General features: G+C 43.0%; 1 protein-coding gene across 1 annotated transcript in view; it reads right to left on the reverse strand.

Moving 5' to 3' along the window:
* Positions 1-16241, reverse strand: part of afap1 (actin filament associated protein 1) — a 71736-nt gene extending 55495 nt beyond the window's left edge. The window contains exons 1-2 of the mRNA XM_076086866.1: positions 16115-16241; positions 15299-15381 (exon numbers count right to left, since the gene is read on the reverse strand). Coding sequence (XP_075942981.1) covers positions 15299-15381; positions 16115-16241 — 210 coding nt within the window. The remainder of the gene's footprint in view (positions 1-15298; positions 15382-16114) is intronic.
* Positions 16242-21938: the final 5697 nt, after the last annotated feature.

Raw genomic sequence — 21938 nt, forward strand, 5'->3', positions numbered from 1 at the left:
CCAAAGTTGTGACAATGATCATTTTACTGTAGAGTACAAAACTGATTCAAAGTTAATTTTGTCCATCTATGAATTCTATCTCCGATCCTACAGGAACAGAAGAAGAAAGAATGCATCCTAGTTGCTTTGTAGGATAATGTACTACACTTAATTGTACGTTCTGTCTCTTAAGACGATACAACATAAAAATATAGTAAAATACTGTGAAATTAAATTTGCCACTCATTTTTTAAACTTGAAATAAGAAACTTCCCGACATTTTTTTGAAAAATTCAAGGAACCATGCAAGTTCATATTATCATATCATTCATATTACTTCATACGTTAGGGAACTCCTAATGCACCTAAAGCAATTACATTAAGAGTTTGAAGGACTTTTTCATGTGCCTTCATGGTCTGAATACGGTTCCTCCCTGACCAGAATACATTTCTGAAACAACCATAAGAACAGCAGCATGAGCAGGTCATGTGCATGGATGCATATCAGAAATGTCAGAATTTCACAGTCATAATGTGTAATTAGTAGTGGTAAAGGAGTCCTGACCTTGGTTTGGACTACTTTGAGTGGGAGGTATGTCTGCTGCTCCTGCCCGAGCCTCAAACTCACATCCAAACACTTATGCCAAGTATCAATTTTTGCCCTGTGTAGGAGGACTGGACCTGAATAAATGTTTCTGCCTGAATGGATACACTGAGTGGACACAGGAAAGCCACTCCCTCAGGAAAGGCTTTGGAAAGGGCAACATGGATTTCCAATGATTCTTGGCAAATTACCAGAAGTGGAAGCACATACATTTCCAGCTCCAGCCAATCTTAACCGATTTTATTTGATGGTGAAAGATGCTGAATAAAACCAGTTTAACTCCTAGCTGGTCAGTATTTTATTGGTCAATTACAACGTCACCAAAGGGTTTATATATAATGTTTTGTTTTTTATATATTGGTCAAATTATTTTTTGTCTTTAATATTGATGGTCAAAAAGATGTTTAAAGGTCATCAGACAATTACAGATGACGAGCAGATGGAGCACCTCTATGGCCTGTATGGGCCTGAAATGATCCTAGAAAATATCTGGTTCTTTGATGAAAAAAGAAAAATGTTCAAGCTTACATAACAATGCAAGGACAGAAGTAAACTCATTCAAAATGATGTGTGTTTTAATAATGGGGAACTGAATTAAAAGAAGCAAAGTATATTCAGACATTTAAAGGTTTACTTTTGGATTCTGGTTACATTTATGATAAATTTGTCGAATACGGTGCAGTGTTTTGATCCCAACTGCAACGACAAAGTATTCTCAATTTGCTACAGCTCGGATTTGCGCCTCTGACTGGCTTCATCTCCATAGCAACAACAGCCAAGGCGTATTGGTGTAGTTTTTAGAGCTGTTACCGTACCATACTACACCATACCAAACTGGCTGAAAGCTGAACTAATACAAAGTGATGGCCTTACATAAGCCTTTAGTATTGTTAGTATCTTATTCATTCAAGCATCTATGCATTTCTACAGGAACACAAATATGTTCAATGCTTTGGTACAAAACTGTATACTTGAAGAAAGGTACATGTAGGACCCTAAAGGTACCAACAAGGCTTCTATTAACACTTGGAAGCTGCTTTCTGGAGGATATTTGGAGCCACTGTAGGCTTCATTTTGATAAAGAAATATCATTTCTGACAGCCAAAATGGTTTGACAAGATTGTACATTCTATCGACTCCTTTAATACCAAACACCTCCCTTTGAAGGACACATTGGTGTTAATGAAAACTTTGAACTGTTGACCAAACCTTCAGTTCCCCCAAAGCTGTATTTATCCTGAGGATTTTGCTGAGGCCTACGCTCTTTTCCAGCACCACCCTGTTTTACAGATATACACATGCACATCTGGGAGCTACACAGTGCAACCACAGTCTTCTACTACTACTACTTGTACAACTGGAGGTTAAGTGCCATGCTCAAGGTCAGCTGGATGGTAGTGTTTTGAGCTACTGCCACCCATATCTATATCTATAAGCACATTATCCAAGAGCATGATCCCTGTCATGATGGATGTACTTGTCCAAGTTAGTCTTCACTCTGGTTTATGTAAAAACCTCTCGATCCATACACCAACATTTAGACGTGCCAGGACACTCTTTGTATATAAATATGGGTTATCAGTTGGAATATTGTGATAACAAACCACAGCATACATTACAGTGGTTGCAACAGTGGCTGCTGTCCAGCACCACTACTGAGAGCTTCATTGTGTGGGAGAGGAACTCAATCCGGATGTCATCTGATCGCAACACACACTCTACAGAAGACTCATTCTGTACTACAACTGACAAACTAGCATACATTCAAAAACATTCACATATAGACAGCACTAGAATGAGAACAAACAAGAAAACAAAAGACAAACTGGACTAAGGTAGGCTAACGCACACATACTGTACACACACACACACACTAAATAGATTTTAAAAATCCCCTCTCTGCAGGACTCAAGGCCTCGTCCAACCTCTGTGATACACATCCAAGTGTTCCACCTCTCTGTTTATACATGAACCGCCCATGCTAGTGTTACCTCTGACAAAACAAAATCTTTTAAACTCCATTTCCCCTCCATCACATTCCTCTGTCTCATGCCGGCACGTTAAGTGTCTTTGTGTGTGCATTTTGCGGGACTGGTGCCATCACCAGAGTGCCGTTACTGGACGGATGTGCCAGCTTGCTGGCTGCACTGAAGTGGGGAGTGAGATTGGGCTGGGTGTTTCCTGCATTTCTCTCACCTCACAATGAGGTGTAAATATGAGTCAGCAGGAGCTGTTGGTCCACAGCTTTGGTGGTGAAGCAGGTCCATATCTGGAATGGAACCTGTCCATTGTACTACAACAAGGGAAAAGTCACATTTCTGGATTCGTGCACCAATGTTCGCACGCACGCACGCACGCACGCACGCACGCACGCACGCACGCACGCACGCACACACACACACACACACACACACACACACACACACACACACACACACACACACACACACACACACACACACACACACACACACACACACACACACACACACACACACACACACACACACACACACACACACACACACACACACACACACACACACACTATTCTGTCAATAGGAAGCAGACAATGCCATCCTACAGCAGATGTGACTAATAATATATTGTGGGACTCACAAGCATTTGTTTCAGACACATTGGGAATTCTAAAATAATTAAATGATCCCTTAAATTTGAATATTGATTTAAGAATTATAAACAAGATGTGTTTTGAGGGACATTTTAAAGTTGGACAAAAACGTGTTATGAATTGCCTTTTACTTGCCACTAATAATCACAATTACAGTCGTAATATGTGCCAATATACTGTAGCATTCCCATATACTGTCTGTCAAGTTGGAAAATAGGGCACTTTTGCATTATTTTGCAAGAATTGAAGAGCTCATTATGTAATGCCCATTAGATGTTGGCTGCTAGAAAACCCAAGACTGTACTGCGATTAGAGCAAACCCCCATGTAACAAAGCCAATCTAATATACCACAAGTCACAATTCTTGCTTATTTTGCTTCTTTTAATGTATATGTCTTCGTAGCATATATTATAAATAAGATATTAAAAGAGTGCTAGACTAATTTAGCACAGCACCAGGATTATTATATTATCTAACGTTGTCTTTTTACTACATTACCCACAATGCAATCGGTGACAGTTTGGTCGTAGATTCAGGTGTATTATGCTAGTAGCAGCTACTGAAGCCTGGATCTTCTAGCCAGCAGCCGAGATGAGGAGCAGCAACAGAGGTCTGCTGAACTCAATTCTCTGTTTCCCCACATACGAAGATTATTTTCTTTTTCAAACTTGTAGTCAAGTATCAGTGAGCGGTAACTACAGACATGCTCTGGGCACAGAATGGAAGAGTCCAGCTTTCTCTGGAAACACAGGACGCTCACGTTTGGATTTCAGCTTCAGATTGTTTCATTGTTGCCGTCTTGTCTTTGGTTCTTTACATCACCACCTGCAGCCGTTCTCTGGACCTTAATTTATCACAAAGACATAGAACGAATTGACATTTCCAATAAAAGTTAGTGGTAATGGGCAAAAATGTCAATGTGTCACCAAAAAAGTCCATTAATTGGGTCTATCAACTGCCCTGGATGTCATCTGGTTCAGCAGTAAATTGTATTCGTTCTCTACCAGACTGCAGAAATAGCTACAATTTCCCCTCAGTGCTTCATTAAGTCATTGGGATCACATGATGTGTCAGGAAAAAAAATCTTGGCATTGTGAAAAGCTTTCAAAAGCACTTGAGTGGGGGAAAACGTTGTGAAATAGGTTTTCCATTCGTGGCCCAGTTTCTCAGCGGGGACTTTTTCCAAAGAGGGTTAGTGTAAGGAGACTGAGACAGTTGTGAACCTCAGGACTAACCATGCTGTGGGCATGTGTCACTTAGTAAAATCCCACTGATCACCGCAGTTAAGACTTAATCAATCTCCAATTAGACACTTTTTGGTTTCCACAGTGACACATTTCATTTTCAATATAATCTGCTAAACAACCTAATTTCCTCTCAAGTCCATGACACAATAGTGCTGATGTCACTGGATGGTTTGCTGTGGTTGACCAGGCCACAAAGTAGGGGAACCCCACTGAGGACTGAAGTAAAACACAAAAACAGATTCACCAGCACCAACTGAAGATCCAAACATGCCTTGCAATGAACTCCCAAAGGCAAATCATTTCTGACGATGTACAAAAGCAGGACTGATTCAACTGAAACTGTGTGATTTGGAGCCAACTCTATCTGTGCATACAATCTGTAGCTTGACACAGCACAGTGACACATCTACTAGCTACAATGTGTTTTACGTTCAGGCTAGAAAACATTTGGTTTGGCAAAATACAGCAGGCCTTCCTTTGTTCCAAATACAAAGCTGCTGGTCTACGGCCACCAACATGGCAGTGAGCTGCAGCGGGAAAGAAATGCTTTGAGTAGATGACGTGTGACGTGACTGTGTGTACAGTATTGTCTACATTTGAACACAAGGCTTGAGCCGAGACACACATTTATCTTTAAAAGGGCTTGAGGCGGAGGGGGTTGTCTGATTCAAAGTGAGAAGGGGAGGAAATTAATTCCAAATGGGACCCAGACTGCTGCGGATAACGCAACCTGGCTGGTGTGTATACAGTATATCCATCATCCCAACACACTTCTGTACGCCGGTTGACTTGCGTAACGAGGGAGGGTCTGTTTGGGGGAAGACGAGGGAGGAAAAGAGGAAGGGGTCGGGGGGCGGCACCGCTCTCCAACATCAACACAGATGGAAATCATTTGTGTCTCGACAAAGGGACTGGTCCACATTCTCCCTTAGCAAACCCGAGGTGGAGCCTCAAACAGTCCAGTGCCGGCAATACTGACTCAAATGTAGCTGTCGCTGAAAGCATGAGAGCTAAAACAATTAGTAAAAATGACAGACATGCAGCCTCTTAAAAATAAGGATTTACATCTTTTTCTGGTATCATCAATTTAATATTTTGGGGGATTTGGCTGTTGGTCGGACAAAGCAAGCGATTTGCAGACACTAGCTAAGCATTAGCTGGAAGTCTCTCCTCAAAGGCATCTATTATGTTGCACTCAGGTGTTCACACGAGGACTAACAGAAGTGTGAAAGGGTGAGTGAGGCATCAAAAGAAGAGAGCTCTGTCTCACCACCTCAAGAAATGTCACACACTCCTGATGCTCCCTCATGCAAGACACCAATCAAAAGTGAATGGACAGCATGAAGTATGAAAACTACAGAAAACAATCAACATTTTACCAAAGACTAATCATTCCTTTAATGATGCATGCTGTTTTTCTGGAGAATGCAGTGACACAGCCCCATTCTCCATCTGGATGTTTATTTGTTTGCTTCAATACAGCTCAATGGAAACACATCATTTACAGTTTATGTTTTAGGAGATTAATTCAAACTACTTGACAGCTGGATGGATACCATTCATGTGGCTGAGGCAGTGAGCTTGTTGATGACAGGAATCTATTTCATGTCAAAGATAAAAGAGCAACATTAGTTTAGCATAAATCCTAGATACGAAAAGAGACAGAAAGAGAAAGAGAGAGATCATTGTAGACTTCAGTGGGATGTTGTCACACTTAGTGGTCATTATGATGTAATTAGAGACAGACCTTGTTTTTTGTGGGCTTAAATACATGTGTGTATGTGCTCAAGCATGGCACATTGTAACATGCAGCAGGGACCGTCTCCCTTAGATCCCTGAAGTGATTTATGAGGTGAGGTCAAACTAACTTCTCTGTGAGTGTATACAGTATGTGTCTGAGCATAGCCACTAGTGGAGGTCACTTAAACTCTTGCACACACACACACACACACACACACACACACACACACACACACACACACACACACACACACACACACACACACGGGAAGGCCACAGGGTGGTTCAAAGCAGACCCGACGGAGCTCCATAGAATTAAAATTGGTCCCTATGTCAGTCTATTTGAAAAGTGGATAGATACTGGGGGTGGGGGAAAAAATTGATACAGCATAGTACCGCGATATTTTGCGTGGCGATATTGTATCGATACACGGACGCCAAGTATCGATCTTTTATTATATAAACTATTAAACATAAGAAACAATAATAAATTTACTAGAAAAATCAAATCAATTGCTTTTTCAGTCCACTAGATGGTGCTGAGTTGTTTTCTGTTGAGGTCAGGAAAGGTCCCGGGTCAGCGTGATTGGTAGGAAGTTGGTCAAAACAAAGATAGAGACATCTGGCCTCACAACGGGGTTAAATCTGCCAACAGTAGCCAGGCTCATGGGGAGAGTGCAGCGCATAACTGTCTCTCTGCCCTTGACATCCACGCATCGCAAGTTATACTGAGTTATATAACTCTAATATCCTACTTATATAAGTTATAGTTCATATACTGAGTCCACACGTTTGCATTTAGTTAAGTTGGACTATGTAGTAATACAAACAGTTCAGTTTGTCAGGTTCATGCAACATTTATGACATTGTTGGTCAGTCTGTCTGCTTGACAATCATATTTTGCTGCAATAAAAATGATTGAAGTGAGATGAACAGACTGAAAACTTTATCTTATTAGATAAAACATGTTGACACAGTTTTCCTTTGGGGACATAATTTGAAGTTGAAAAAAGTAATAAATCGCAATATAGGCCTATGCTATCGCAATACTCAGAATATCGCAGTATTGTGATAATATCGCAGTATCGTGATAATATCGTATCGTGACCTAAGTATCGTGATAATATCGTATCGCGGGATCTCTGGTGATTCCCACCCCTAATAGATACCCTGCTGGGTCTCCTGATCCATAATGACATTAGGCCATGTCCACACTACTCCGTTTCCATTTGAAAACACATATGTTTTGCTACGTTTACACTGAGCGTCCACACTACGCTGGCGTTTTCGAGCACCGAAAACGGAGGAGTTTGAAAAAGCTCCCAAGGACGGATAAGTTTGAAAACGCCGGGGTTGCATTTTTTGTGGACGGTCGAAAACGGATAAGTTTAGAAACGATGACGCCCACACCCGCGTTCGCTACTTGATTGGTTCTTAGCAGTCACGACGTGTCCTTCCCTGATTCGTCACATTCCTATCACGTGACCATTTCCCGGAAGATCACAAACAACAACATTGATTACCGATCGACTACCAGGTTAATTTAACATGGACAACTGATTACAGGTGTTGCTGATCTTGTTGTATTTACTAGCAGCTGTTGTCCAGTTAAAGTCTGCATTATTATGGAGGAAGCAGCTGTTAATGGAGCAATTAGTGAGCGGCGTGTCCAGCAGTGTTAGCAGACCTACTGAGAAGACGTCTGAAGTCATGGTTAGCGGCTTTAGGGAGGACGATGGACACAAAACGGAGGACTTTCTTTTCCTTATTAATGCTTATTTTGTTCTGCACAAATATTGTGAAGTTCACAGATAAAATGTAAAGGAACAAAACAGTAATTGCTCTCCAGTAGGACAGAGACTTCAGCCACCAGCAGAGCTACGAGTGAGAACAGACAACAACGGAACTGAGGAAACGAGTGAGACGTGTGTTGACCTCATTTATGACCCATAATCTAGTAAACCTTTATGTGTAAGTGTTAATATTAAAGTAAATTTGATGTGTGAGAGAGAGAGATAGAGCAAGACCTGCAGCGCTGTAACTAAGTCTGAAAAATAAAACTTCTAAAACGTTCCACGAAATGTGTCTGAGTTTATAGAGGAAGATTTTAAAGAATATCCTAAGTATCAAACACGACCTTTCATTATTAAATACTACTTTATTACTCTGTGAAACTAATGTGTGTGCACAGCTTCAAACACGTCATGTATCTTTTGCGCCTTGCTCTAAGCTGAGGCTCATAAGTGTCACATGTGTGACTATCTTGACCCGCTGACGGATACACTGTGTTAGCATGCTAGCATGCCTTGAGCTAAAGATCAGCTGACTGTGGTGATTGCAACACTGTCAAGGTGTAGGATCAGTAAGGGTGTATTAAAATAACGTCATTGCAGCTAAGCCTGTTGTTCAAAGCTTAGCTGCGTTAGCTTAACAGTGCTAATAAACACAGGCAAATGTGGTTCATTATGCATTAATTGCTAACATTTGAATACCTCCTCCTGAGTGATTTGGGCTATTGCAGCCACATTTGGTGGAAATGTGTCGATATGATGTCTAAGTGACCATGATAAATTTGGTGCCACTTGGCAAATAAGTGGCGCTGTAGCAGCATCATCTGACTATCAATAAAGGAATATCTGTCCATCTGTATGTGTGTCCTTCGCATATGTCGAGAACCGTTCGTCCGATGGATTTCACACTTGTGTGTGTATTGCTGAGGACCCAAGGACGTGCAGTGTTAAGTTGGTGCAATTTGGACACAAGACAAGTTTATTATTAATAAACTATTAACAAACGGACAGCACTCTGTGCAGCAACGGGGGCAGGGCAACTCTCAACAGAGATGAGAAAGCTATCGTTAGCTACTTCCATGATCAGCTCCAGGAAAAACGATGGTAATCGATGATCAAAGTATTTAACAATAGCTTTATTATCTTGGCTCACAGTTGCACATGTGCAGTACCGATCGGGCCGGTGCTAGCAGAGAGTGTAACGTAGGCAAGAGCAAGCAAAATGTCAGCAATTCGGCAATATTTTACACTGGAAAATCTGTAAACTAGATAATGAATGAAACTTCTGTGGCCTTCATTCTCTGTATTTATTCGTTAATGTTTTTAAAGGGTTCAACCTGAGCCATACAACAATGTTAGCAATCATATCACATCTTTACATGGTTAGTTGTACACAGTTGTTATAAAACAATACATTTCTGTTTTTAACACATTGGTATCGGATCGATATCTGGTATCAGCTGATACGCAAGTTGAGGTATCAGAATGTGTATCGAACATCCTGTATTAAAAATCCATCATTTGACTTTGATACGATGATACGATCAAGACGGGCGGCTGCCTCGACGTGTTGGTGCGCATTGTTTTGTGTTATTTTTGTCGTTAATTCAGTTTTATGCTGCGATACCCGGAGCTCTTTCTCCAGAGATGAGCTCATAAACATCAGGGGAACAACTCCAGCGGACTTAGTTCCAACTTTTATGCTAACTTCTGTGGAATTACTGGACATTCTAGTCAAAGGTGCGCTCACCTTAGCCCATGCAGTGAAACGCCGTAGGAGAGGGAAACGGGCCGGCGTGCTTGTGCATCTTCGCACATGTGGATTTCGCACACCGCTGCCGGGCATATTTCTCTCAAACGTCCGCTCACTGTGCAACAAACTGGACGAACTTCAGCTACTGGTGGGGAAAGACAGAGACTTTTCTTCATCTTCCGTTTTGTGCTTCACTGAGACCTGGCTCTGTGGATCGATACCGACTCTGCGCTCCAGCTGGCTGGCTTCCAGCTGTTCAGAGCGGATCGCGATACGGAGCTCTCCGGCAAATCGAAAGGTGGAGGAATCTGTTTCTACTCCAACAGTGGCTGGTGCAACGATGTGACAGTGATTCTACAGCACTATCCTCCTGATCTGGAATCTTTCCTCATAAACTGCAAACCCTTTTACTCCCCCCGTGAGTTTGCTTCATTCATACTGGTCGGTGTTTACATTCCGCCGCAGGGCAACGTGCAGGAGGCACAGCAGACACTCGCCGAACAGATACTGTGTGTGGAGCGGACCAACCTGGACTCTTTAGTTATTGTCATTGGTGACTTTAACAAAGGAAACCTCAGCCATGAACTACCCAAATACAGACAGTTTATTAAATGTCCAACCAGAGAGGAGAACATTCTGGACCACTGTTACACAACAATCAGCGGGGCCTATCACGCCGTCCCTCGTGCTGCACTGGGACTCTCTGACCACGTCATGGTCCATCTGATTCCTGCATACAGGCAGAAACTCAAGCTCTGCAAACCTGTGGTGAGGAAATTCAAGAAGTGGACCAGTGAAGCTCTGGAGGATCTTCAGGCGTGCTTGGACTGTACAGACTGGGACGTTTTCAGGACTGCTACCAACAGTCTGGATGAGTACACAGAGGCTGTGACTTCATATATCAGCTTCTGTGAGGACAGCTGTGTTCCATCAAGCACCAGGGTGAGTTACAACAACGACAAACCCTGGTTTACAGCAGAACTCAGACAGCTAAGACTGCAAAAGGATCAGGCATTTAGGAGTGGGGACAAGGACTTGTATAAAGAGTCAAAATACAGGTTAAGCAAGGCGGTGAGAGATGCTAAACGACTGTACTCTGAGAAACTGCAACACCAGCTCTCAGCAAGTGACTCTGCTTCTGTCTGGAGAGGTCTCAGACAGATAACCCACTACAAGCCAAGAGCCCCCCACTCCATGAATGACCTCCGCCTGGCAGACGAGCTGAACGAGTTCTACTGTTGCTTTGACAGACAATGGGACAGCCCTGACTCCATCCCCCACAGCTCCATCAACCAGCCCCAGACCACCAGGTCCCCCTCCCCCTCCCCCAGCCCAGCAGGGGCCCATGCCTCTGTACCACCCATCACAGTGTCCCCCCCACCCCCCTCCCCAGTAACGACTCTCTCTATTCGGGAGAGTGACGTCAACAGGCTTTTAAAAAACAGAACCACCGCAAAGCATACGGCCCAAACCTGAGGCCATGTCCACACTACTCCGTTTTTACTCCGTATTTGCTACGTTTACACTGAGCAGCCACACTACGCCGGAGTTTTGGAGCAGCTATGCAGTAAAAGTCTGCATTTCTGTGGAGGAAGCAGCTGTTATTGGAGTGATTAGCGAGCGGCGTGACCGGCATCAGCCCTATGGAGCAGCTGGTTGTTTTTAGATTCTAATGAGAAGACATGCTGCTCTAACGTTTTACTTCTTCCGTTTGGTAGCCTTGAGAGACCTTAGTCTGTAAGTATGTATTTATGGAGCATGAAAATATGTACGTAGATATATTCTATTCGCGTGTTTAGTATAACATTTGTGTTGTATTAAATGCTAATCGCGGTTAGCATTTCTCCATTGGCGGTAATGTTAAAATTAGCTTAGAAGCTAGCTAGGCGGACATGTTACATGCTGGCTATATCATGGATTGTTGTTTTGTATTCGTGTAATGTGTATAGGGACAGTTCGTAAAGCCATATTTCATATTGTGCTTCCACAGTTTTACAAATAAAGATTCACACTGAAGTCTTGAAACTCTTCTATGGATTCCATGGTCTTTATTTCACGGATCTACTGTTAGCGATCTGCTAAGCTTTCCTGCACGAAGCAAGAGCAGAATAGAGTGAGAGACGTGTGTTGACCACATGTATGGACCCATATTCTAGTAAACGTTTACGTGTAAGTGTTGATTTTAAAGTAAATTTGATGTGAGAGAGATAGACCCGCACCGCTGTAATGCTAATCGCGGTTAGCATTTTCCATTGGCGGTAATGTTAAAATTAGCTTAGAAGCTAGCTAGGCGGACATGACGTTCAGAGCTACTAGTGAGAACAGACAACAACACGGAGGAAACGAGTGAGAGACCACATTGATGGACCCATAATCTAGTAAACGTTTATGTGTAAGTGTTGATGTTAAAGTAAATTTGGAGAGAGAGAGACAGAGCGAGTATTTTTTTTTTAACTAAGCAAGCAATTCACTTCCTGTTTACACCGTCACGCGCATGCCCAGTGTAGTTAATGGTCACGTGCTGTCCGCCTTCGACGGCTGCCGTGTGGACGCAGATTAACTCGAGAATGATGCTGAAACTCCCGTGTGGACGGAGATCGTTTCTATTTGACAAATCTGCATCCAAGGAGAAACGGAGTAGTGTGGACAGGGCAATAGCCTCCCCCTCCACCCTGAAGCATTGTGCTGATCAGCTGTCTCCGGTGTTCACAGACATCTTCAACACCTCCCTGGAGACATGCCACGTACCAGCCCCAAAAAACCTAGGATCACAGGACTTAATGACTACAGGCCCGTCGCCCTGACCTCTGTGGTCATGAAGTCTTTTGAACGCCTGGTCCTGTCCCACCTAAAAACCCTCAATGACCCACTCCTGGACCCCCTGCAGTTTGCCTACAGAGCCAACAGGTCTGTAGACGACGCAGTCAACTTGGCCCTTCATTTCATCCTCCAGCATCTGGACTCCCCAGGAACCTACGCCAGGATCCTGTTTGTGGACTTCAGCTCTGCCTTCAACACCATCATCCCGTCTTTGCTGCACGACACGCTCTCTAAGCTGCATATGCCCGACTCCACCTGCAAGTGGATCACTGACTGACAGGAAGCAGCACGTCAAGCTGGGAAAGCACGTCTCAGTCTCTCGGACCATCAGCAGCGGTTCCCCCCAAGGCTGCGTTCTTTCCCCTCTGCTCTTCTCCCTGTACACCAACAGCTGCACCTCCAGTCACCAGTCCGTCAAGCTCCTGAAGTTCGCGGATGACACCACCCTCATTGGACTCATCTCTGGTGGGGATGAGTCCGCTTACAGGTGGGAGACTGACCATCTGGTGACCTGGTGCTGTTTGAACAACTTAGAGCTCAATGCTCTTAAGACAGTGGAGATGGTTGTGGATTTCCGGAAGAATGCAGCCCCACCAGCCCCTATCACTCTGTGTGACTCCCCCGTCGACGTGGTGGAGTCCTTCCGCTTCCTGGGCTCCATCATAACCCAGGACCTCAAGTGGGAGCTTAACATCAGCTCCATCACCAGGAAGGCTCAGCAGAGGATGTACTTCCTGAGACAGCTGAATAAATTCAACCTGCCAAAGACAATGATGGTGCACTTCTACACTTCCATCATTGAGTCCATCCTCTGCTCCCCCATCACAGTCTGGTACGCTGCAGCCACTGCCAAGGACAAGGGCAGGCTGCAGCGCATCATTCGCTCTGTCGAGAGGGTGATTGGCTGCAATCTGCGGTCCCTCCAGGACATGTTGACTTCAAGAACCCTGAAGCGAGCAAGAAGGATTGTAGCCGACCCCTCTCACCCTGGACAAAAACTGTTTGTGCCCCTTCCATCTGGTAGGAGGCTGAGGTCCATCAGGACCAAGACCTCACGACACATGAACAGTTTCTTCCCGTCCGCAGTCCTGCTCATTAACAGAGCCCGGGACCCCCACTGACTCTGTCATCCCCAGGACAATTTCCTACCGGTCACTCCCCTGCACATCCCTTCTATTGCACTCGACACTTTTACACTACACTTACATCTCACTGGTTTATAGTCCTGTTATCTGTTCGTTTGTGCACTTTATTATATATTTCACTTTATTTTATATTCCACTATATTTTATGTTTTACTTTATTTTATATTTTTCTGTAAATTATAATATGTTTCTACTTTGCACTGTTGATTGTTGTTGATTGTTGTTAAATGTTATGCACCTCATGTCAAATTCCTTGTATGTTACCATGGCAATAAACGGTTCTCATTCTGATTCTGATTCTGGTTGTGTGCCGTTAATAAAAGTGTAACTATGAAGCTTATGAAGAAGTTCATAAAGCATTGTATTTTTCAGTTTTTGTGAAAGTTGTTTTGATTGCAGGATGGAAAATTTGCTACAAAGACAAAGACTACAAATGTTGCCACAAAGACAGGAACAAACAGTAGAGGGACATCACTCCTCCTCTTTCATCTAATTTTCCAGGAAAACCTCGGCTGTGATTTCCAGACACACACTGGGTCACCAGAGGAGGCTGAGGCTGTGGACTGCTTCTAATTACAAACTGCACTGTAAGGTCTTCGTGTGTGTGTGTGTGTGTGAACATGTAGAACAAGGTGTTGTGGCTTATTGTTATGGTGAGAAGGCTTTGCGAGCCACCACAGCCACCTGCTTTCCATCAGAGGCATCTGCCATGACACTAAAGACACACACACACACACACACACACACAGCTTGCTAACTCTTTTCGTTCAGATATTTTCTGATTGAATTCATTACATCATTCTATTACATGTTTAACAAAGCTTAATGAACAAAGGTTGAGAAAACGACAACTGATGTTCAACTCAACAACTGTAGCAGCTGGAGTAGCAATCTTTTAGCAGGTCGGTTTAGGTGTGATGGTGGTTAGATGATGACCTGCAGAAATGTCATGACTCATGAGGCTAAATACTGAAGTGTTGAAAAGTGATGTTTCTTTCTTCTGTTGCAGCTACGGTGAGTAAACTTTAAGAAAGCGCTGGAGCTGGATCAGTACTTAGTGTTGGCAGAGTGTCAGAATTGGTATTGGAAGAGAAAAAGTCAGATTAGTGGATTTCTTTGTTTGTACAACATTTACCTTTTGAGAACATTGGCTTATTTTGTTACAAGTAAAAACAAAAACTCATTGCAATGGCACTAGATTTAAAACATTTCAAATGCTATCCAGCCCTAATTTATTCCATTCTGTCTTTCCTCATAACCCACGCATGAAAAAAGATACATTTTATTTAAATACAAAAAGATCAGAAAGAGTCAAAAAGAAAGTGACACTGGGTTCACTTGTATTTGGAGAAACTCCTCTATTCAGTCACATGTCTAAAGCATGTGCATGTGTGTCTTTATCACAACACAATACAATCGGGTGTGGTTACATCCTCCAAATCAGCAGATACTTTGTAAGAGAACATCTGAAACCGAGCATGAAGGATTATGGTGCTCCCTTTAGGACTAAATGTTGCCATGTTGTCTTTAGCTTTCGTAGGAGGCACCGTAAGGTCATAGGTCATGGGGTCAGGATAGAAGTCTTACCAGCCAGGGGTGAGGGATCTCAGGGAGGGGCATCTGAGGCGGGGCTGGCAGACCACTGTGGATCTCTGACTTGAATGAAGGCTCTGGGAAGAAGGATCAAGTATCAGAAAAGTAGTTCCAACTGAGAAACATAAAAACTTGGAACTGCTCTCTTCCCTATTGTGAAAATGTTTTCCTGTTAACATAAAAAAATGTACTTTATATCGTGCTGTTGATGAGACCTTAAATTAACTGACTTAAGTTTAAAGATTGAGCAAAAAGCAACAATCTCAACTTTTTATAAAACTGATGGATGGATGGGTGGGTGGATGGGTGAGTGTATGAATGGATGGGTTGGTGAATGTATGGATGTATGGAGGGATGGATGGGTGGATGTATGGATGGAGGGATGGGTGGATGGATGGGTGGGTGGGTGGATGGATTGATGGATGGATGGGGGAATGGATGGATGGAGGGAGGGATGGGTGGGTGGGTGGATGTATGGATGGAGGGAGGCATGGGTGGGTGGGTGGATGTATGTATGGATGGAGGGATGGATGGGTGGGTAGATGTATGGATGGGAGATGGCTGGAGGGATGGATGGATGGAGGGATGATGGATGGGTGGGTGGATGTATGGGTAGATGGATGGATGGATGGGTAGATGGATGGATAGGTGGATGGATGGGTAGATGGATGGATGGATGGGTAGGTGGATGGATGGGTAGATGGATGGATGGATAGATGGATGGATGGTTACAGGAGAAAATAAACTCTTTCTTAGATAATCTTGCAGTCTCTCTCTAAAGTGTTTGTGAAGCGTGGCTTGTGATCTCACCTTTATCTGACAGGACTCTGTGGAGGATGTTGGAGAGGTGCATCTTCTTCTCTCGAACCCCAGCGCTCAGATACTCCCTGTCCAACAGGTCCAGGAACAGACGAAGCTCACACACCAGCTCCTCCATCGCTGCAGCACACACACAAACACACACACACACACACACGTCGTTAAGGAAGCGAATCGCCCACCTTCCCAAACCTCTCCTGTCCTGGGTCTACACTGTTAGCTGTGTTGTTGTCGTTTGCACTGTTAAAACTATAAGCACCGTTAGCTGCGACAAATTAGTGCAGAATTATTGCTGGAAGTGGAAAATACACCACAGTCCCCCACAATATTAAACAATAGGAGGGAATCTAGAAGCCAGAGTATATGTGTGCAGTACTTGATGTTCTTATAGCCATACACCTTCACATATCTGAGATTGTTGTGATATGGCTGACATCAAATTTAGTTCCTAACCGTGACACAGCGCTGCCACGGTCTGCACAGCAAAGATAACAACCACCTCTCTCAGAAACAGGCCAGGACCAGGCCTGTTTTGGTGCAACTCAAGTTTATTGTTAATGTGTGATTGTATTGAAGGTGATGACATCATACTAAAGGCAGCTGCAGACTGAAGGGGACCAATGGAGTTAATGATGATACATTTATTTTGATTCATTTCACTTTTGTGAAATCAGGAAAAGTAGCCAGAGCTCCATCTGGAAATAAGACTCTGGGAAAGGTAAATGTTTCACGAGTCACGACTACTACAATTCTGTAATTTTATAATCCAAACAATTATTTAACAAATCAAGAAAGTAATCAGCACATTAATTCCCTAGTGAAAAAAACAAACTGCTAATTTTAGTCCAAACAGTTCGCAAACAGTAGTACATCACCATTGCTCACAGGATGTCATGGGTTCTTTGAGGGCCACATGATGCCTATCAAAACACAGACTGCTGGTGTTTTAAATGGAAGCTCACAGACTGGTCCTATTTCGCAGTGAATGCTCGTCAACAGCCCAGAGAAGGAGCCACTCATCACAGTAGCTTTCTGAAAACATCCCCCCAGGCTGCGGTACCTTGACTACTTCCTGTCTCAATGCCACTTTTGATGCATGCATTGGGCTGGTCTGTGTGCACTCACGAGTTAAGAGAGAACATCTTTGATCTTGATTTATGCCCTGTCCACATTACTCCGTATTTGCTACGTTTACACTGAGCGGCCACACTACGCCGGAGTTTTGGAGCACCCTAAATAAACGGAGGAATCTGAAAACTCCCCCGAGGTTGGAGGTATTTGAGAACTCCGGGGTTGCGTTTGCGTGTGGACGGTCGGATACGGATGTGCTTAGAAAAAATTATGCCCACACCCGTGTTCGCTACTGGATTGGTTCTTGGCAACCATGACGTCTCCGTCCCTAATTCGTCACACTCACTATCACGTGACCCGTACCCGGAAGAAAACAAACTGGGCTACCAGCGATTCATTTCAACATGGATAACTAATTGCAAGCGTTGCTGCTAGCACAACAGCTAGCAGCAGCTAGCAGCTGTTGTGCAGTAAAAGTCTGCATTTCTGTGGAGGAAGCAGCTGTTATTGGAGTGATTAGCGAGCGGCGTGACCGTCATCAGCCCTATGGAGCAGCTCGTTGTTTTTAGATTCTAATGAGAAGACACGCTGCACTAACGTTTTACTTCTTCCGTTTGGTAGCCTTGAGAGACCTTAGTCTGTAAGTATGTCTTTATGAAGCATGAAAATATGTACGTAGATATATTCTATTCGCTCTGTTAGTATAACATTTGTGTTGTATTAAATGCTAATCGCGGTTAGCATTTCTCCATTGGCGGTAATGTTAAAATTAGCTTAGAAGCTAGCTAGGCGGACATGTTACATGCTGGCTATATCATGGATTGTTGTTTTGTATTCATGTATGTGTATAGGGACAGTTTGTAAAGCCATATTTCATATTGTGTTTCCACAGTTTTACAAATAAGAAAGATTCATACTGAAGTCTTGAAACTCTTCTATGGCTTCTATGGTCTTTATTTCACGGATCTACTGTTAGCGATCTGCTAAGCTTTCCTGCACGAAGCAAGAGCAGAATAGAGTGAGAGACGTGTATTGACCACATTGATGGACCCATAATCTAGTAAACGTTTAGTGTAAGTGTTGATGTTAAAGTAAATTTGATGTGAAAGAGAGATAGACCCGCAGCGCTGTAACTACGTCTGAAAAATAAAACTTTCCACGAACTGTCTGTTTGAGTTTATAGAGGGAGATTTTAGAGGAAGATCTTAAGTATCAAATACAACCTTTCATTATTAAAGACTACTTTATTACTCTGTCGTATTTTTTTTTAAAACTAAGCAAGCAATCCACTTCCTGTTTACACCGTCACGCACATGCCCAGTGTACGTTAATGGTCACGTGCTGTCCGCCTTCGAAGGCTGCCGTGTGGACGCAGATCAACTCGAGAATGATGCTGAAACTCCCGTGTGGACGGAGATCGTTTCTATTTGACAAATCCGCTTCGAAATAGAAACGGAGTAGTATGGACAGGGCCTTAGAGTCAACAAGTAATGGTGCTCTTTTTATCCAGGACTATGCTCTAATATGTTGAGGTTCAGCAGTGCTCCACCCACATGTTGGACTCAGGTTAGGGATTAGAATGTACCAATATGTCTTTTTGTCAGGGACTAGATGTTCTTGCTACTTCACGCCTGGTATCTGTGTGATGCAACAAACTCTTATATCTTCTTCAAAATACCACATGTGATCATATTTCACTCTGCCTATCTAGAGCTATCTGCCATTAACCAACAACAGGTGAGACTGTAGGTAGCTGGCTCCTGATGGACAACATTCATCCCAAACCTTTTCACCAGAGGAGCTCTGTTATGACAAACATTATATAGGTTTCCACTGCAACCATAACTCATTATCACAGCAGCAGGAGGCGTTTTGGTATTGGAGAGCAGCTCTGAGGCTGGATACACAGCCACTTTCACACATTCCTCACATAATCGGATTATCCAACAGAGGAAGGAAGAGGGGGGGGGGGGGGGGGGAGAGAGATCTCAAAAAATTAAAAATACTCCTAGGAGGAGATAGGGCATATCTTGCTGCCCAATATGTATAAACATGCCACAACCTGAGGGACAGTGAATGACCTATATATATATACTGTATATATATATACATAATTAATAATCAATCTAGATGTTATATTAATGTTATTGTGTATTAATATTATTGCATATTAATGTTATTATGTATTAATATTATTGTATGTTTAATTATTTTTGATGCTTTGGCAATACCGTTTCTAAACATTCATGCCAATAAAGCAAATTGAAATGAATTGGAGAGAGAGAGAGAGAGAGAGAGTAGTGCTGGGCGGTTTACTGGTTTTAAGTTTTTCAATTTTTCACACACCATCATAGCCGAAACTGCTGTCGCACTTCAACAGGCAGCTAAATATATTGTTCGCCTGTCAAGGGCGCTAAGGTCGGAGCTAGTTATCTTAAGTGTATTGATCATGGTTATAACTTTATAACAACAATTAATAACCCACAACTAACGCTCTTTAACATGGCAAAACACCACGACACACAACAGTTTGTGACACATAAACAATTTGTAACACTAATAATTGTACATTTATAAAATTACAATGCCGAACTGCATGATGGGTACAGCTCGCTAGCTACCTAGCCCGCTAGCACAACAGTCTGCTAACAGCTAGAAAAGTGGTCGCCAACCCGTCGATCTCAGAGACTTTCCCTGTCGCTCTCCAAAATAAAATAAAAATAAATTCAGAAACACATTGGGCCTCATTCTCGAACATTTTCGAACATGAGTGTCTTCTGAAATGTTTTCTTACGGATCTCCGCCTGATTCATGAACGCCTGAAAATGGGTTCTTACCCAGCCGAAGTGTTCTCAGCTGTGCTCCCCCGAATGAGGATTCTTAAATCGAACGCGCGTTCTCGTGCACCTGGATTTGCATACAGAAACGCCCCGCCAACTCCTTATAAGGGCATGCAACTGAAGAGACGTGTGCACAATCGACATACTCCACAGGCAACGCGAAAGCAACTTCAGACTGATTAAAATCATGTCAAAGCGGAAAGTCCTGTCCAGATCTAGTCCTATAGTGTTTTTCTCTGTACATTGTAATCCTAGTTTGACTTGGTTATAGTGAATGCATTGGGTGCCTTCCATTTCAGCCCATCATACAATATTTATCATTCGATAATTAAGATGTACTTGAAATGTGTTTTTAGGGCCCGAGCAACCGACAACATCGGGCCAGCGAAGGCCCTATTGAAATTGTACCCGTTTAGGTAAACGTACGCATGGTTGGAGGACTTGCCATGCATGAAAACTCACCAAATTTTGGGGACTTGTCAGGCCTGGTGAACATAGCCATCTGAAAAATAATGCATCTTTCTGTGTAACAAAATGTCTCTCTAGCGCACCCTACAAATCGGACCGGCGACGCCCCTCGGTCAGTACGTCCGATTTACTTGAAATTCAACACACATGTCCATATCCGCTAGATCTAAAAAAAAAAGCCTCTCAGACCCCTAAACTCCGCCTACTTAGATTTTCCGCCATCTTGAATTTAGTGAAAAACACATTTTTGCGAACTCCTCCTACACGCTGGGTCTGATTTCTATATAATTTGCTGTGGATCATTAATGGACCTACAGTATATCATCAAAAGTTATTAAAAGCTTTTTGATATCTCTTTGCATTTACAAGATATGGACCAATACACTTCTTAGTAGGGCTGCACGATTATGGCCAAAATCATAATCACGATTATTTTGATCAATATTGCGATCACGATTATTTATCACGATTATTCATTAATTTTAGGGACAACATATTTTTATTGCACTTTCACATTTAAATGAACAAGAACACTGCTTCCACTTCCATTGTTGTGCTACATTCTGGCTAATGTACGCCGTTGCATCAAAATAAAACTTATACGGTTCTTATTCACCTGAAGAAAATTTGTACCCAAAATAAAGGGCGAACTAAAAATAAATATGCCATCACAGAAATAATTGCACGAGGGGATCACGTATCTCTTGTCTAGTGTCTTGACCATTTTTCTGAAGCCTTTATTGCTCACAGTATTTATTGGACACATGTCTTTGGCCAAATGAAATGCGATTGCATCCGTTATTTCAGTGTGTCTTTGGGAGGTGGATGGATACGCTGTCGCGCTATGCAGGGTCGCTGTTATGGTTTTCTGGGTTGACGTTGGACATGTATGGAGATTCAGTGAGGTGACGTTAGCTTTGGCCTTAATGCATTCGTCGTACTGTGGTTTGTGGTGATTTTTCAGGTGGTTGAACAAGTTAGTTGTATTGCTATGCGGCGCAGACACAACTCTAACGCACTCTGTGCATATGATTTGTTCTTGGTTAACATCACTTGCCCTAAATCCAACAAACTTCCAGACAACGGATGATGATCCTTTTCGAGGGGCTAGCTCCTCACCTTCTGCTCCTGACATTTGATTTACCTTTCACACGACACCCGTGACCGTCTGCTCTGTTGTCTGTCTCTCTACTCTTCTACTAATACCGGAGTCGACTGCAGACAGAACTTTTTTTGAGGCTGCCGCTGCAGGGTGCGCGCATGACACCTCCCATCTCGTTCGCCCCCTGGTGGTTGGCTGACTGTTAGTTGAGGAAGTGCATGATTTGATATGTAGCAGAGCACGCATTTTAAACGTCAATATCGCAGACGATCATGCTCATTTAATTGTGGCAGCAAAAATCGTGATCGCGATTAAAATTCGATTAATTGTGCAG

This window comes from Anarhichas minor, unplaced genomic scaffold (genome assembly GCF_050575085.1).
Source record: "Anarhichas minor isolate MPS153535 unplaced genomic scaffold, ASM5057508v1 ptg000009l, whole genome shotgun sequence".
Taxonomy (NCBI): domain Eukaryota; kingdom Metazoa; phylum Chordata; class Actinopteri; order Perciformes; family Anarhichadidae; genus Anarhichas; species Anarhichas minor.